Source organism: Trichosurus vulpecula, chromosome 1 (assembly GCF_011100635.1).
Source record: "Trichosurus vulpecula isolate mTriVul1 chromosome 1, mTriVul1.pri, whole genome shotgun sequence".
In the NCBI taxonomy this organism is placed as follows: Eukaryota; Metazoa; Chordata; class Mammalia; order Diprotodontia; family Phalangeridae; genus Trichosurus; species Trichosurus vulpecula.
In genome coordinates this window covers 361274585-361291859 of record NC_050573.1, presented here as the reverse complement: position 1 = coordinate 361291859, position 17275 = coordinate 361274585, and the positions used below count along the sequence as shown (strand labels likewise).

General features: G+C 35.9%; 1 protein-coding gene across 2 annotated transcripts in view; it reads left to right on the top strand.

The window, feature by feature from the left end:
* The window catches only part of SDHA (succinate dehydrogenase complex flavoprotein subunit A), a 41867-nt gene extending 25297 nt beyond the window's left edge, over positions 1-16570 (top strand). For both annotated transcript variants that reach the window (XM_036755110.1, XM_036755103.1), the window contains exons 12-15: positions 744-855; positions 1381-1511; positions 13838-13951; positions 16040-16570. In XM_036755110.1, coding sequence (XP_036611005.1) covers positions 744-855; positions 1381-1511; positions 13838-13951; positions 16040-16126 — 444 coding nt within the window. In that variant the 3' untranslated portion in view covers positions 16127-16570. The remainder of the gene's footprint in view (positions 1-743; positions 856-1380; positions 1512-13837; positions 13952-16039) is intronic.
* Positions 16571-17275: the final 705 nt, after the last annotated feature.

The window sequence follows — 17275 nt, the reverse complement described above, 5'->3', positions numbered from 1 at the left end:
AGATGAGGACACTGAGGCAAACAGGGTTAAGTGACTTTCCCAGGATCACACAGCTATTAAGTGTTAGAGACCCGATTCAAATTCATGAAAGATGTGTCTTCCTGATTCCAAGCCCAGTGCTCTATCCACTGCCCCACCTGGCTGCCTATACGTAGCCGCACTGGGTCGATATATAAGATATGACTATAAAATCATGAGTTTGGTTTTCCATTAAACACATGTGAAAATCAATTTCTCATTTTATAGTCATGCAATGTATATGGCAGGAGAAGGGCTAGCAACACTAATACCAATAAAATAACCACCCAGTTGTTTCTAAATACTTCTGCTGTTATAGTTCTCCAACAACCTACACACATATGCACGCACACGCGTGTGCACGCACACACACGCACACACACACACACACCCCCTCCTGAAAGGCAAGTCATTATACATAGAAACTTCATGTGGACACTATATTTTTATGACTTCATGAACATTTAGAAACTTTTTAAAAAACTTAACTCAAAACATATATTTTTTTTTTTCAGTTGAGAAGACATACCTATGGGCACCCTGACTGCCTAGTACTTTTGTATTTAGTACAGCTAGAGGTATCTACAACAAGAAAAAACAGACTTCCGATTGAGGAAAAAGCCATAGGATGTGTGATGATTTCTTGTAGGACACTTCCTTCATCCCCACTATGGATGTTAAGATGTTTTTGGGATGTTTAACAGTAGTATTCCTTTGGTCCACAGAACATGCAGAGTCATGCCGCTGTGTTCCGTGTAGGAAGTGTATTACAGGAAGGCTGCCAGAAATTAAGCCAGCTCTACAGTGACTTAAAGGATCTGAAGACATTTGACAGAGGTAAGGGGTTTTAAGTTCCTATTTCACAAGATTTAGACTACTTAGATCACAAAGAGGACTGACTTAATGGAGATCATTGTTTATATCATCTTAAAATATTCTGGATGTTCTTGTGTTTATATTTATCACATGAAAAAATGTGACTGACTCCTGAGTATAGTAGTAATAAATGGTACTTTTCCACCTTACTGTAAAATAAGTGGTGTATGAAGCTGCTTCTAGCTGGCCACACACTATTGAATCATATTGTCCATCTACTACTTGTAGGCTATCAAGTATACTAGCCCAAATGGTGGAGAAGCCATGGTGTTTTAATGCCTAAATCTGAAATAGATCAAAATTTTCTGAAGATGTTTGCTTGTTGTCTCCCACTTAAGATTGTGGGTTCCTTGAGGACAGGGACTTTTGCCTCTTTTTTTTATCCCTAAGCTCTTAGCACAGTGCCACTACATGGTAGGCACTTAATAAATATTTATTGACTGGTGAAAATAGAATGTTTTTCTGAAATCCCATTGTGGCTTTTAGGAATGGTGTGGAATACTGATTTGGTGGAGACCTTGGAATTGCAGAATCTAATGTTGTGTGCTCTGCAAACTATTTATGGTGCTGAGGCCCGTAAAGAGTCACGTGGAGCTCATGCCAGAGAAGACTACAAGGTATGATTTATTTCTGTTATTTTAAGTGATCTGCAAATTACATTTACATATCTATTTTCCCTTTCCTTCTTCTGTCCGTCTTTCGACAGCTCAGTTTTCTTTGAAATTCCATGCCAACACCTACTGCCATTTTTTCTGCTTTGAAGTAACAGTTGCTTTTTTTTTTAATTTAATTTTAGTTTTCAACATTTATCTCCATAAGAGTACAAGATTTTGAGTTACAAATTTTCTCCCCATCACTACCCTCCCCCCCCACCCCAAGATGGTATGTATTCAGTTGCTTTTTTTTTTCAGTAAAATCTAGCATAACTCACTTTACCATTACCCACTTTACCCCGCCTCCCTTAGAAGAAGCTAAATAGCAGTTTACTAGACCTGGACTCGGGAACTCCAGCCTCAGAAACTTAATAACTGTGTGAATATGGACACTTAATTCTGTCTGCTTCAGTTCCCTTAACTGTAAAATGGGGATAATAATAACATCTACTCCCAGGTTTGTTTTGAGGATTACATGAGAGAATGTTTGTAAAAGCACTTGGCATAACACATGGAATGTAGTAGGCCCTTAATACATACTTATTTCCTTGTGCCTGTACTTCCTATCTTCCTTCCTTTCTACCTGCCCTAGTAGAAATTAAAGGTACAGCCAGCTCATTTCTTTTCATCTTGGTCAGTGGCAGTAAAGTGCCCTAAGGATGATAAGAGATCAAGATCCAAGTAATCATATAGCATCCCTCCTCCTTATTGCGTATAAATTAGAGAGCAAAATACCATTTTTATGAAATGCAGACTTAAAGACAGAACACCTGGTTTTGAATCCTAGCTCTTCTACTACTTGTGTGACTGACTTTGTAGAAGATGGCTGAATGCATCTAAGGCATCAGTTTCCTCATCTGTAAAAACTGAAGCCATGTAATATCTAATATAAGGAATTTATATCTAGAAGGGACCTAGCAACAAAAATTCCAGTTTTACAGAGTGCCTGAGACAACTAAACTTTCAAGACTATGTCCAGGTGGTGGTGGCAACTCTCAGTGCTTCAGTAACTTTCCACTAGTTAAAATGTGCCATAAACTACAGACGTCTTTCGTGCTGTATATAAGTTTTCTAATGAATAATATTATAACATGTATGTTATAGTGGGAAATCCTGTTCTGATATAGATTGAAGTAGTTGACTTCTGAGGTCTCATCCAAGTCATGAAATTCAGTGATTTCTTGTGATTAACTATGATAAGTACATCCTAGCCAACTGTGTTGCTAGTTTATATTCTCTTCATTTGTAACTGTAGTGGATATGTGGGTTCCTGTCCACATACCAGTCTTGGCTTATAGGACTTTTTGGTTTAGTATTTATATATGATAACTCTTTAAGTACTTGTACAGTGCTAAATAAATTAAAATAAAGTTTGTTTTCCCAAATATGTTGGTGATTTGGGAAATTTGATTTTTGTTTGCTGTTTCCTGAGCTACAGATTGCCGTGAATTACTTTGGAGGGAAGGGGAAAGTAGCAAGACCTGGAGGCTTTTGGATAAGGAGACTAGACTTCCTGATTTGTTGGTATCATGGCAGTTTTAAGATTGATCGAAAGCCTTCACCTTCCACCTTTTAATATTTTATGGATGCCAGTGCAACGAAGGGTACTGGGCAGTACAAATTGTTGATGTACAGTGAAGCAAAGAGAACCAGGAGAACAAGTTATACGAGGACAATAAAATTATAAAGGAAAAAAAAACTTTGAAAGACTTAATAATTCAAATCAAAGCAAATAACCAAATATCTTGAGGGGACCTATGATAAAGCAAGTTACCCAATTCTTGACAGAGGTGGTGGACCCAAGGTGCAGGAAGAGATATACGGTTTTAACTAGGGAGGATTTTTAGAGGAGGGGAAGGATCAGTACTAGCGATACTTAAAAAGGCCATTGAAACATTTTTTTTAAATGTATAGAAGACAGAAGGAGGCACAAACAAGCAGGACAATTTGGAAAGTTAATACATTGAATTTAGCATATACTTTTGCTCATTTTTTTTAGTGTCTAAGTTCAGAAAAGCAAAATTACATTTTAAAAAGAATAGTTTACACACATATTAGACATACTTTACAAAAACATGAGCAGGCAACAGGTAGACTGAGACAATTCAACAAGCATTTATGAAGTGCCTCATATATGACAGGCTCGGTGCTAGGAATGGGGAAAACAGTCACAATAAATAGTTCTATTGTGCCCTTGAAGAGCACATTAAAGGGCCCATCTTCAAAGTGGCACAATCAAGATGTATAAGGAATACAACAAGATCCTGTGATGTATAATTTTTGTTGATTAGCAAATTAATAAAATAAAACATTTGCTGTGGTAGAGAAAGGCATAGGGCTAAAGCCCTCTACCATGAATAAGCTATGGTCATGCAAGGTTCCTTGATAGCAACAACTAACGGTACATTCAGTGTTCCTATTAACATGGAGCAAGGTATAAAATAGGGAGACATGCTCGAAGGTGTTAACGAGTATAATAGATGTGTCTTGCACAGAATCTCTACAGATTGGGGGTTTATAACTTGGGGTCCATGGACTTAAAAAAAAAACTACTTTTTGGTAGTTATTGTAATCCTACATATTTTATGCATTTAAAAACATTTTTCTAAGAAGGGGTCTGTAGACTTCACCAGACAGCCAAAGAGGGCCAAGACATGAAAAATGTTAAAGAACCTCTACCACAGATGGATGGTGATGTTTTCTAGGAGTTTGTGTTTGCATATGGCATTATGCTGATTGCATTATGTCTCAACGCTATGGGGCCTCCTCAATAAGAAGTTTGCCCAAGGGAAATTGGCTTAAAAATCCATTCAGGAAAAATCTATTCAGGATGAAGAATGTGTATTACTTAGATTATGATCTTGTATTTGGATCTTGTATTCCTTATAATCCCAATTTTGCCACTATGAAATATTTGATGTTCTCTTTGAGGGCACAATAGAACTGTTTATTTTGTGTGTTTTCCCAGTTCCTAGAGCCTGGCACGTATGAGGTACTTCATAAATGCTTGTTGAAAAATTGTCTCAGAAAGTCCACCTGTTCTCCGCTCATGTTTTTATAAAGTATGCCTAATATGTGTGTAAACTATTCTTTTTTAAATGTACTTACATTTTTAAAAATGTTTCAGTGGCCTTTTTAAGCATAACTAGTACTGATCCTACCCCTCCTCTAAAAATCCTTCCCAGTCAAAACTGTATGTTTCTTCCTGCACCTTGAGTCCACCACCTCTGTCAAGACTTTATCATAGGTCCTCTCAAAATACTTGGTTATTTGCTTTGATTAGCATTATTAAGTCTTTTAAAGTTTTTTTCTTTATAATTTTATTGTCCTTGTATAACTTGTTCTCCTGGTTCTGCTTGCTTCACTGTACATCAATTTGTACTTCCTAGGATTTTTTTGTAATTATCTCTTTTACCATTTTTTACATTTCATTGCATTCATATGCCACAACTTGTTAAGCTATTATTCAATTCTTGGTCATCACCTTACTTTTCAATTCTTTTTTTTTAACCTTTTAATCCTTTTTAAAGCTTTAATCCTTGCTTTGAGATCAGGAAATTTGTTTTGCTTTCACTCCCTCCCTCCCTCCCTCCCTCTCTCATCCCCACCAATTTCTCTACTAAGGCTGATGTATCTTTCAAACTCTGTATGTATGTTTTCAAGCCTTCTTGATTTGGTTCAGATAAGAGTGAGATTTATCTGATGCGCACTGCCCTCCATCTCTTCCTCCATGTTTGTATGCTTGCAACTTATAAGCAAAGCAAGTTCCATTTCTTTCCTCTTTTCTATACATGTTCCTTTTATCCCACCATTCTCTTCTTAAAGCTCTCAGAACAGAACCTCCCAGGTCCCTCTTCCTCCCAATTTAATTCTCTCAGTATTCTTTGAAAACATTAAAGTTCTGAATGTTCACTTATTTCCCCTCTTCCTATTATAATAATAGTAATATCATTATACAGTCTCTTCCATCCCCCCAAATAAATTTACTTTTTTCTAGGTTTCTTATGACCCTTGTGTTTTTATTTCCTTTTTTATTTTCACATTTTTAGATCAATCAACAATCTCTCCTCTCATTTAGTAGAATCTGCCAGATCTTCTATTATTCTTGATATTTGGACTCCTGGATGTTTGCATTATTATTTTCTTAAATGTGGAAGCTTTGGATTTTGAATCTTAACATTTTGGGGACTTTTTCTTATTTTTTCCAAAAAGTTATCGGTGGGTTCTATCTTCATTTTGCCCTGTGGCTATACATTAAATCTGGGCAGATTTTATTTATGATTTCTTGAAATAAAGTGTCCAGGCTGTTTCTTTAATCATAGCTATTAGGGTATCCAGTGATTCTTCTTTTTTTTTTTTTTTAAAAAAAGTTTTTCATGTTATCTTCCATTTCTTATACATATCATCATCATTATCCCAAGTATCCTTCCCCTCCTGTCTTCCAGAGAACCATTCCATATACCAAAAAATATTTTTAGAGGAAAAAAATCAGCGCTACTAATCAGTACATTGAAAAAGGCCAAAAACATGTGCTTGTGTAATGTCTGTGAACCTGCTTTTGAGGGTCTGATTTAGGTGGATTTCTTGCAAAGCTTTGCTGGCTTTTTTTAAGTGATGTTGCTTGTAAACTTCTACTATCATCCTCAGTAATGTGTGGCAGATGAATCTGTATTCTATACCCTGACTGTCATATTTCTCTACTTGGCAAGGAGACCAAGTTAATTTGCTGGGGAAAGTGGTTTAGGGCATGTCTTAGCCCCTTCTCTTTGTGACAACTAATTTAATGTGTTAAGTTTCTCAAGGACTTGAAGTTGATGCTGTAACTCACATTTATTTTATACTTTTCTTCCAAGCACCCTGTAGATAATTATTACAAACACTTTACATGTGGGGAAATCAAAAATTCTGGGAGTTTAAGTGATTTGCCCATGATCTCAAAGCTAGTGTATGAGGCAGAATTTGAACCCAGGTCTCCTAATTTGATATCTGTTCAGTTGCCTATCAGTCATCATTAGGGAAGGCAGCATAAAGAAGGTGACACCTAATCTTAAGAAGAATTTGTTATAGGATAAGTCTCTAGAGACCTACATTTGACATCAGCATCCTGGGACTGGAAGTGCTCCCATATGCTATCTTTACTCCCAAAAAACTTATTATACAAGCACACAGACTGAGGTTTGCTTTCTTTATTTATCAATCTTTCTTTTCAAATCCTTCAGTCAGTTAATGTCTTTATTTTGCTTTTTTTCCTATTCAATACCAACAGCTTGTTTAAAATGTTTAAGCCAGCAGTGTCTTCCCATTTGTATCATTTTAATTTGGTGTTAAATTTGACCTTTGCAAAAATAGCTGATTCTAAAGATACTTATATATAAATAATCATTTCCTGTTACAGTATGGACAGTTTCAGGTTTTGTGTTGATGTGCAAACTTGAGATAGCTGAATTATCTGCCAGCCATTGGCTTCTTTCTTTTCTTAATTTTGCACCACACTTTCCAGTGTCCTCCCCTGTGCCAACTCTCATGTGGAAATCACCAGATATTAAGGTATATGTTGACTTGATTGGAGGATTTGTTTAATTTTTTGCAGGAATATTTCTGCTTCTTCATCTCTTCTACGCAGTGTTGGTTCAGAAGCTACAGTTATCTTTAAGTTGGTCTCTTTGCTTGTGTCTGTCATGTGTATAGCAAGGCAAGATGAACAAATATCCCATTAAATGCTATTTTTTTGTTTCCTTTTTTGTTTCCTTTTGTTTCTCTCTGAAAGGAATTTATTGGCTGCCTTGCCATTTAGCTGCAACTTATTAGTTTTTTTATTTCCTTTATAATAAAAACATCAGTATTGAAATGATTCAGTTCATCATCAATGTGTCAGCCTGTTAACAAACATCTCACACTTAGGGGACCAATAAAAACTGATTCTCAGTAATCTCTTCACCTTATTTTGCCATTCCTCCACTATCATGATAGAGACAGAAGGGGACCAAAGAACTAAGGGCCATTTTGTATTTTTACCTCTTTCATCCTTTGCTATGATCAGCCTTTTGGTGATGAGCACTTTTGTTTGACCTTTACTTGAAACCCTTCTAGACTGATAAAACTTGTCTGGAGTTTGTACTCCGATAGCATAGACTTTAAAATGAAGGGTCAAGTTTACATAGAGCCATGAGGCTGAACTGAAGAAGGACTTCTCTAAACAATGTCAGTTTCCTTGAATAGATGAGTTGCTTTAGGACATTGTTTCTCTTCTTTACACCTGTCCCACAACATTGCTAGAACAAAGATCAGAAAAGAAAAGAAGGATTTATTAAGTCCTTATTTTATGTCAGGCACTGTGCTAAGTGCCAGAGATACAAACACAAGCAAAAAGAAAGACAGTCTGCCCTCGAGAAGCTTATATTTTATGCAGGAAGACAGTACATAAAAGGAAGCTGAAAAGGGCAGGGCCACAGGATAATTGAAATCCAAAAAGTGAGGAAGGGGGTCTGGAAGAAAATGAAAGCAGTCCAGCCTGGACCCTTACACAGAATGAGGTCTCCTGAAGGAACTCACCAATGGGAAAACGGGCTGGAGGCAGGCCTTACAGAGATATTCCAGGGTGAACAGGCAAGAGGAAATGATGATAGGCTAAGAAAACAGAACTTGGCAGATTTGGTTACATTAAAGTATTGCCTCAGAAGAGTAAGATTATGTGAGGCATATACACACCCACAATTCCATCAAAAAGTAAAGTACAAGCAAACAAATCTTTATGTATATGTATATACACACACTTCTATTTAATTATTTTGTATGCATTTGTATTCTTTTTATCTCCTATAAGTATTTATATGTGTGTATATATGTATGTGTGTATACACACGCGCGCACACACACACACACGTGCCCTTGCCTTGGCAGTAATAGTTGTTTCATCCATTATATTTGTAGTCCCAATGGCTAGCAGAGCCTGGCAATATAGTAGGTGCTTAATACATGCTGAGAGAGGGAGAAGGATGGACTACTATGGAAACATTTTATCCATTGGGACATATCAGTAGGTCCTGTTGCTGCCAATTTTTGTTGTTCATCTTGACTGAACCCTAAACATTTAATAGAATATTACTATAATCTCCCCTACCTGTAATACCTCTAATTTCTGTTGCTATAAGAAAGATCCCCAAACCTTTGATAGTAACAGCAAAGGAAAGGAGCCTGCCGGGTGCTGTTATACTTTCCAATTTTACAATGTGTAAGGAGATAAAACATGATAATTTGGATTGGCTAATAATAATAATAATAATAGCATTTATAAAGAACTTTAAGTTTTATAAAGAGCTTTACAGATATCTATTTGCTCCATATAACAACCCTGCAAGGTAGATACTGTTGTTATTCCTATTTTACAGTGATGCTACATATATTTTTGTTTATAAGGGTCCTTTCTATCTTTGACCTAGTTGAGATATATACTTAGTCATGGGATCTCTAGGCTACAGGCTGTGAACCTTTTTGCATAATTTCAAGTTGTTTTTTAAACTGCTACAACTATTTTATAACTCCACTTTTTATTTTTTTTTAAATTTATTTTTAGTTTATAACACTCAGTTCCACAAGTTTTTGAGTTCCATATTTCCCCCCCCCCCCCCGGCTGCATGCAATCTGATGTAGGTTCTACATGTACCTTCACATTAAACATATTTTCACAATAGTCAAGTTGTAAAGAAGAATTATAACCAATGGAATGAACCATGAGAAAGAAGAAATAAAACCAAAAAAAGAGAGAGAACAAATAGTTTGCTTCAGTCTGCACTCAAACTCTGTAATTCTTTCTCTGCACATGGATAGCTTTTTCCATCATGAGTCTTTTGGAGTTGTCTTAGAACCTTGCACTGCTGAGAAGAGCCAAGTCTATCAAAGTTCGTCATCACAGATACTGTGTGTCTGTAATCGTGTATTTGATTTCCAATTCTTTGCCACCAGAAAAAGAGCTGCTATAAATATTTTTGTATATATGGGTCCTTTTCCCACTTGGGTGATCTATTTGGGATACAGCCCTAGAAGTGGTATTGCTGGGTCAGAGGGTATGCACATTTTTATAGCCCTTTGGGCATAGTTCCAAATTGCTCTCCAGAATGGTTGGATCAGTTCACAACTCCACCAACAACGCAATAGTGTTCCAATTTTCCCATATCTTTTCCAGCATTTATCATTTTTCTGTCTTGTCATGTTAGCCAATCTAACAGGTGAGTTGTGGTACCTAAGAGGTTTTTTGATTTGCATTTCTCTAGTCAGTAGTGATTTAGACCATTTTTTCATATGACTATTGATATCTTTAATTTCTTCCTCTGAAAACTGCCTATTCATATCCTTTAACCATTTATCAATTAGGGGATGACTTGTATTCTTACAAATTTGACTCAGTTCTCTATATATTTTAGAAATGAGGCCTTTATCAGAGACACTGGTTATAAAAATTCTTTCCCAATTTTCTGCTTCCCTCCTAATCTTTGTTGCATTGGCTTTGTTTGTACAAAAACTTTTCAATTTATCATAATCATAATTATCCATTTTGCATTTTGTAATGCTCTTATCTCTTGTTTGGTCACAAATTCTTCCCTTCTCCATAAATCTGACAGGTAAACTGTTCCTTGCTCTCCTAAATTGCTTATAGTATTACCCTTTATATCTAAACTGTGAACCCATTTTGACTTTATTTTGGTATATAGTGTAAGGTATGTCCAGTTTCTGCCATGCTATTTTCCAGTTTTCCCAGCAGTTTTTGTGAAATAGTGAATTCTTAACCCAGAAGCTGAACTCTTCGGGCTTATCAAAGACTAGCTTGTTATGGTCATTGATTACTGCATCTTGTGGAGCTAACTATTCCACTGATCTACCACTCTGTTTCTTAGCCAGTACCAAGTAGTTTTAATGATTGCTGCTTTATAATACAGCTTAATATCTGGCATGGCTAGGCTAACTTCCCTAGCATTTCTTTTCATTAATTCCCTTGATATTCTGGACCTTTTATTTTTCCAGATGGATTTGGTTATTATTTTATCTAGCTCTATAAAATAATTTGGTAGTTTGATTGGTATGGCACTAAATAAGTAAATTAATTTAGGTAAAATGGTCATTTTTATTATATTAGGTTGACCTATCCATGAGCAACTGATGTTTTTCCATTTATTGAGATCTGACTTTATTTGTGTGAAAACTGTTTTGTAATTGTGTTCATATAGGTCCTGGGTTTGTCTTGGCAGGTAGACTCCCAAGTATTTTATAGTGTCTACAGTAACTTTAAATGGAAATAACTTCACTTTAAAATATACATTTTATACATTTATACAAAAAATCAGATTATCTTTGCTCCTTAAATTTGGCTAGTTTCACTTCCATGCTCCCTTCATCTTCTTTTCTCTGAAGTACTATATGTGCTGCAGTATAGCCTATTATTACTCTTGTTGGCTAACTCTCATGTGGAACCATCAAAAGAGGAAGCTAGGTTATGGTGTCATATCTGTTAAGTAGAATTAAAATGGATTTAATTCTACAATAAAAACTCATTAATTCAGCCTCCATTTACTGAGAATTAGTGATCATTAGAAAGTGGCTGTCCATTAAAAGATGGCTAGACTAAAATTATCTTTTCACTCGTTTATAAAGAATATTCCAGATACAAACAAGATTGCAAGAAGAGTTTTGTTTAAAAGTAAGGTTAACTTTTGGTTTAGTGCAAGTAATAGAAGATTAATGACATAAAAGGGCAGAACAATTCCAACTATGGGTTTCAGACTCTTTCGTTAACATTTCAAGATTTGTAGGACTAAATGAAACCATTGCAACTCAGTCCTACTCCCAGAATGTACCTTGCTCACCCCTACACACAAACTACAATATTACAGGAAGGGAGACTTCTAATAATGCCTTATAATGTCATAGTGGAAGCATTCATAAGAGTTTCTTACATCACTCAGAGTGGCTATCATACAACATAAAATTTAGAGTTGAAAGAGACCTTGGGCGTCATCTGCTTTACCATCGCATCCATGTCATCATTTCTGTAGCATTTAGAGCAGGTAGTCAGCTTCTGCTTGAATACATTAAGTAACCATCAGTTCACTACATACAAAGGCAGCCTTTTCTATTTTACATTCATCTAATAGCCATTTATTTAAGCCCTTACTTAATTGCAAAGCACTGTGCTGAGTGCTGAGGAGAGTGAGGTGCAGGGAATGGGGCTCAGGGAGAGAAGACATAAAGAGAATTAAGATTTGGTACCTATTTTAATAGTTTTCTAAATATGTTTAGCTTTGCCAAGAGAAAACTAAGGGGAAACATGGTAAATGTCATAAACATTTGGACTCTTTTGAAAGCAAACTTGTTCTGTGTTGTTTCAAAAGTAGGACCTTTTCCCCATTCACTCTATTAAAGCCTGTCTGAAGTTTGACTTTTGTACAGAGCTCCTGCCTGTATTTCCTGTATCTGAACACCTATAGCACCAGTCTTGGACATAATCTAGCTCCCTGTTAACATTCCACATTTGCTGATTCCCTTCACCACAGAACAGATACCAAATGTCTTGTACCATGCCAAAATTTATAATATAGTGGAAGAGCACTGATTTTAGGATCAAAGTTTATGAGTTTGAATTCTGCTCTGACAGTTAAAAAAAGCAGGACTGGGAACGGCTTCTCGAAGAAGCTGCGACTTGAAAGAAGCCAGAAAAGCCAGGAGGTGGAGCTGATGAGTGAGGAGAGCTCCAGGCATGGGGGACAGCCAGGGAAAATACTCAAGAGTGCAGAGAATGGAGTGTCATGTCCTAAAACAGCAAAAAGGCCGGTGTCTCTGGATCACAGAGACTTTCATACTTGGCTTTCTTTTTGATAATGAGACTAAAGTTAAGCCTTGTTAGTTATTTGGAAATAAACTAATTATTTAAATGCCCTCTGAGGAATGGTCAGTAAGTCTCAGTATCATGTTTTTATTTTGAATATTGATAAGACAGATTCTCAAATACAGTAGAACTTTTAAATATTTATGTATTCTAAGTATAGATTGCACCCCTAAAATCAAATTTCCTTGATAGGGAAAAATAGTTATGCAATGAAAAATAAATGAAATGATCACGTTTATATGGATTTGTGATCTCATTTTGAGTTATTCCTCTCTCAGTGCAGCTTGTATGCCACTCACTCCACTGTTCAATGCCTTCTTATGCTTTTATATTTGCCCATGTATTTCACTTTTTAAGTTATACACACAATTCACTGGATGCTGCCTCCTGGTTCTTTGAAAACAGATATCCTTAAACCTGTTTTTAAATATTTAAACAGCTGTGTCTCAATTTAGTTGTTTTCCTTTGTAATCCTATGGATTTTATTGTATATATTTAAAAACATTCTGAGAAGAACACTGTAGGTTTCATCACACTACTCATGGGATCTGTGACACACACACACACACACACACACACACAAAACCATTAAAGTATTTTAATATTTTATGAATACTATGTCAACCCTTGGGTGAAATATGTGTTATGCCTCATTCTCACTGTATGGCTACCCCATCTCTTTTTTCAGTCACAGATTTCCTTAATGATGTATTTTATGCCACTTCTGGTATACAGGTTAACAGAAGTAACAAATTAACATAACTAGAACCAACTCATATCTGCCATGTGTCTTTGTGCTTTGGATTATCAGGAACTTGTTCACTGAAAATAGTGGTATCCCATGATTGATGGGTGTTTAGGAACACTGAGAGAATATTGATATTTAAATTTGGGGTCACTGAAAGTGCTTCAGTATTTTCCAATACAAACCAGAAATATGGTGTGGAGTGTGTTTGTTTATATGATAGTTTTCATGGTGATCTATCAACAAGCAGTTATTAAGCACCTACTATGTGTCCTATACTGTGCTAACATGGGGCATTCCGTGACAATTACAATATTTAAAAATTTACTGACATTTTTTACCTTTCAATTCAAATAAGACTATGCATTTCTGTCATCACTGTTCTCAACCTTAAAATTTTCATTGTTCTCTTTTTCCTCAAGTATCCCACAATATGTCATCTTTACTACCATCCATTAATACTGAGAACATAGATAAACTCCTCTTGAGGTTTTGTGCAGCAAGTCAGTTGTGAGGGGAAAGCATGACCTATATTCAAATTAACATCTTGTATATTGTTTTCTTAGTTTTATCAGGCTTATTGTTTGTTAATTTTTCCAAAGAAAGAGTACAAAATTGGCTTATGGTAAATGATGATATTTTCTAGAAATATATTTTTTTTATCTTTAGTTAAGGATTGATGAGTATGATTACTCTAAGCCACTTGAGGGACAACAAAAGAAACCATTTGAAGAACATTGGAGAAAGCACACACTTTCTTATGTGGATATCAAGACTGGAAAGGTATGTGATAATTTACTCTGTTAATGTCCCTTACCCCTTAGGGCTTTTGAGTAATTTTCCATTCCCATTCTCTAACATCAAATGTAGGGAGGTATCTAATAAATGTTAATGTGTCACAGTTGGCAAAAATTTGGAATATAATTTGTAGTTCTTTAAAAAAAAACATAGCTGCCTATCTTCCAGTTCTACTTGAGGGAGAAATAAAAGTATTTTGAGTTGTATTATAAAGTTTTGCTACAGAAAACAGCTTGCATACTTGGTTCTATAGAATTGTATTTACAATCAAAAGCACTAAAGAACAAATAGCTACAGTTTCTATCAGCCTTGTAGTCTCTCTAATTAGCTTTCTGTATCTGAGTGAAAGACTTTCTTCCTAATTTTCTGTACAGGTTGGAATTTTTATAATTAAGTCATACTTGGTTAGTTTGATTTAAATCCTTTTGAAAATGTTTTGTGCTCTCCAGTATTAAAATGTATTGGCAAGTAGTTATGCTGTGTGAAGGAAAACAACTATGCTAGCCCCAAGTGGTTGTGATATAACTTATTCACTGTATAGTGAAATTTTGAAGGAAAAAAAAATGGAGAATGAATTCCTATCACAAAGATAACTGCTATTACTCACATTTACCTAATACTGAAGTTTGCAAAATGTTTCCTTATAATCACCCTGTGGGGTCTATTGGACCAGTGTTATCTGGTGAGGAAACTTGGGCCTAGAGGTTTTAAGTGACTCACTCAGAGTCATATGTCTAGCTGGGGGCTCAATCCCAGAGCCTGTGATCCATTGCTCTTCAGATCCTAGTGGGCTAGGGATAACAAGACACAATTGAAAAATTTACTTGTGGATTGATTGTTAGGCAGTATGATGTAACAGCGGAGAGCATGGTATTCAGGTCCTGGGCCTGCCACTAACTAGCTGTGGGACCCTAAAGGTCACTTTTGCATTTGGGAATGCCATTATTTCACATGTAGAATGAGGGACTAGATGACCTTGGATCCCTTGTAGTTTCATTATTCTATTCTAAATATTTAGAATAAGATATTTTATGTTAAGGGAACTTTTAGCGTTGCTTTCTTATATTGTGATTATACATACACATGCACATACATGTAATGAAAATTGTCTTAGAAAGGTATCTCTAGTCCTGCTAACAATACCTGGTACATAATCACTGCTTGATAGATATTTATTGATTGCATGTGATCAACAGTATACCTTATCTGTTAAGCTTGTATTAAGTTGGATTTTTTATCCACTGCCAACAATGTAAGTAAGGAGATTAAAGCTCAGTTACATTTCAGTGTGTTTGGGTGTAACTTGCCAGAATTTAAAATTGCTTCATTACTCCAGATGTTCTCCACACCCATGCAGATCAAAGCTCCTCCATTCTTTAATAAATGGCCCTCATGAGTTGCCTTGTCCAAAAATGGCCATCACTTGGTGGCCAACTTTCTGGGGAAGAGATTCTCCAAACATTGATGGGCTGTTGTTAGTGCAGGCCCATTTCTGGTCTTTTTTCACAAGTCTTTCCAACTCTGTTCAGTTTGCCAGAACTTGAGATTTACTAACCTTGATTTCACGAACCTGAGGTCATTTCCACCATGGTGAGGGTGTAAGTGTAGGGCTTTAAGAGAAGAATTTCATATGGAATAGATTTTAAAAATCAAACATTCAGCAAAAATAGTGGCAAGAGAATACTATTGAGCGATATCCTTACAGGATATCATTACTCCTGACTCCTGTAACATATAGTTCAACTAATATCAATTAAATACAGAAAAAACTGAATATTGAAGAGTAGTTCTGGGGGAAAATTTTCATTATATAGATAAACAGTCTGTGAGAGCTGAATGGAATTTTTTCATTATTGGTCCATCAACATATATTTATTGGACACCTTTTGTATTCCATATAATTAACTGATAATTCTGTTAATACTTGTCAGAATTGGTGATGAAGGTAAGAATTGTTTGGGGATTAGTAACTGGAAGACAGACCTCTTTTTAGAAACATTTCTTTAAATTTTGAATGAAATGGGTAATATTTGGTTTGGAGTATAAGCTGATGTCTCATTCTCCTTTTTTTAGGTTTCTTTGGAATATAGGCCTGTAATTGACAAAACTTTAAATGAAACTGACTGTGCCACGGTTCCACCTGCTATTCGCTCTTATTGAGTTCACTAGCTTTATAGGTCATTTTGTGTAATTATGTATAATAATACTTCATTAAGGCTGGTATATGTATGTAGCATAATGGTCTTTTAAAAAAATTCTGTTAATTTGTCGGATAAAAAACAATACTCAATTATCATCTGTCTAATGGCTAGTGACTCATCTGTAAACTGAAACTAGGAAATATTAAGTTTTCCTATGCTTTATTTTTTGAAGTGATAAAACCAGGCATGTTTCTTAAATAAAATATATTAAAGTGTCCTTGAATTCTTTAATCTTTCAGAGGCTGCTTAAAGTAATCTTGCATGTCTCCTATTAGGCATATCTTTCTGTTCAATGCATAGTGACAGTATGGTAACTTTGTGATTATTATATCACATTGAAATTCAGAAATGTTAAATTTTAAATAAAAGTGAATTTTGGTTCCTTGCTGCAGATGAAAAATAACTGCAAGCTTCAGTATTTTTTATACCAAGCAAATTGTTTTGTTAAAGGTAAAGGCAAGTGTCCCAAGTCAATAAGCTCGGGGGTACTTGAGGACAGCTGCCAACTCTTGGTACTTGGGCTTAGAGAATTATTTCTATGATTGCCTTCTTTCACAAGCTGCTACTTTAGTCATTCCCCACAGGATCCAGCTCCATCCCTCTGAGAAAGCTAACATAGAGTATCTATGTTGAGAATACAAAAACTTCTCTTTTGCATTTTTCCTCCAGTTCAAAGGAGGTAACTTTACTCGTAAGGAAGAGAAGAAACATCTCCCTTGCCAAAAAATTTTCCCAGCCATAACTTCTGGCTAGATGTTACCTGAAATCCTAAGAGCCGGGGTTTCTCAACTTAGTATCTCCAAAGCTTGGCGTTCACTTGGGTGTGTTGGGCTGGGGTAGGGAATGTGACATGGGGAGAAGGAGCACTAAGCTCAAGGAAGGCAGGTATGTTGACAGTCATAGAGAAGGGAATGGGGGGGCCTGCTTGCAAGTGCTCCCCAAAGATTATCCAGATACTAGAAGCTTGAAACAAAATATCTACTGACTGCAGTTTAAAAGCCTTAAATTGTAAGAGGAGATTGTTTTACTTCATGTTAGTACTGGAAGGAGCACTAGATTTGGAGAGAGAGGATATCAGTTTGGGTCTTGGCTCTCCTGCTTACTACTG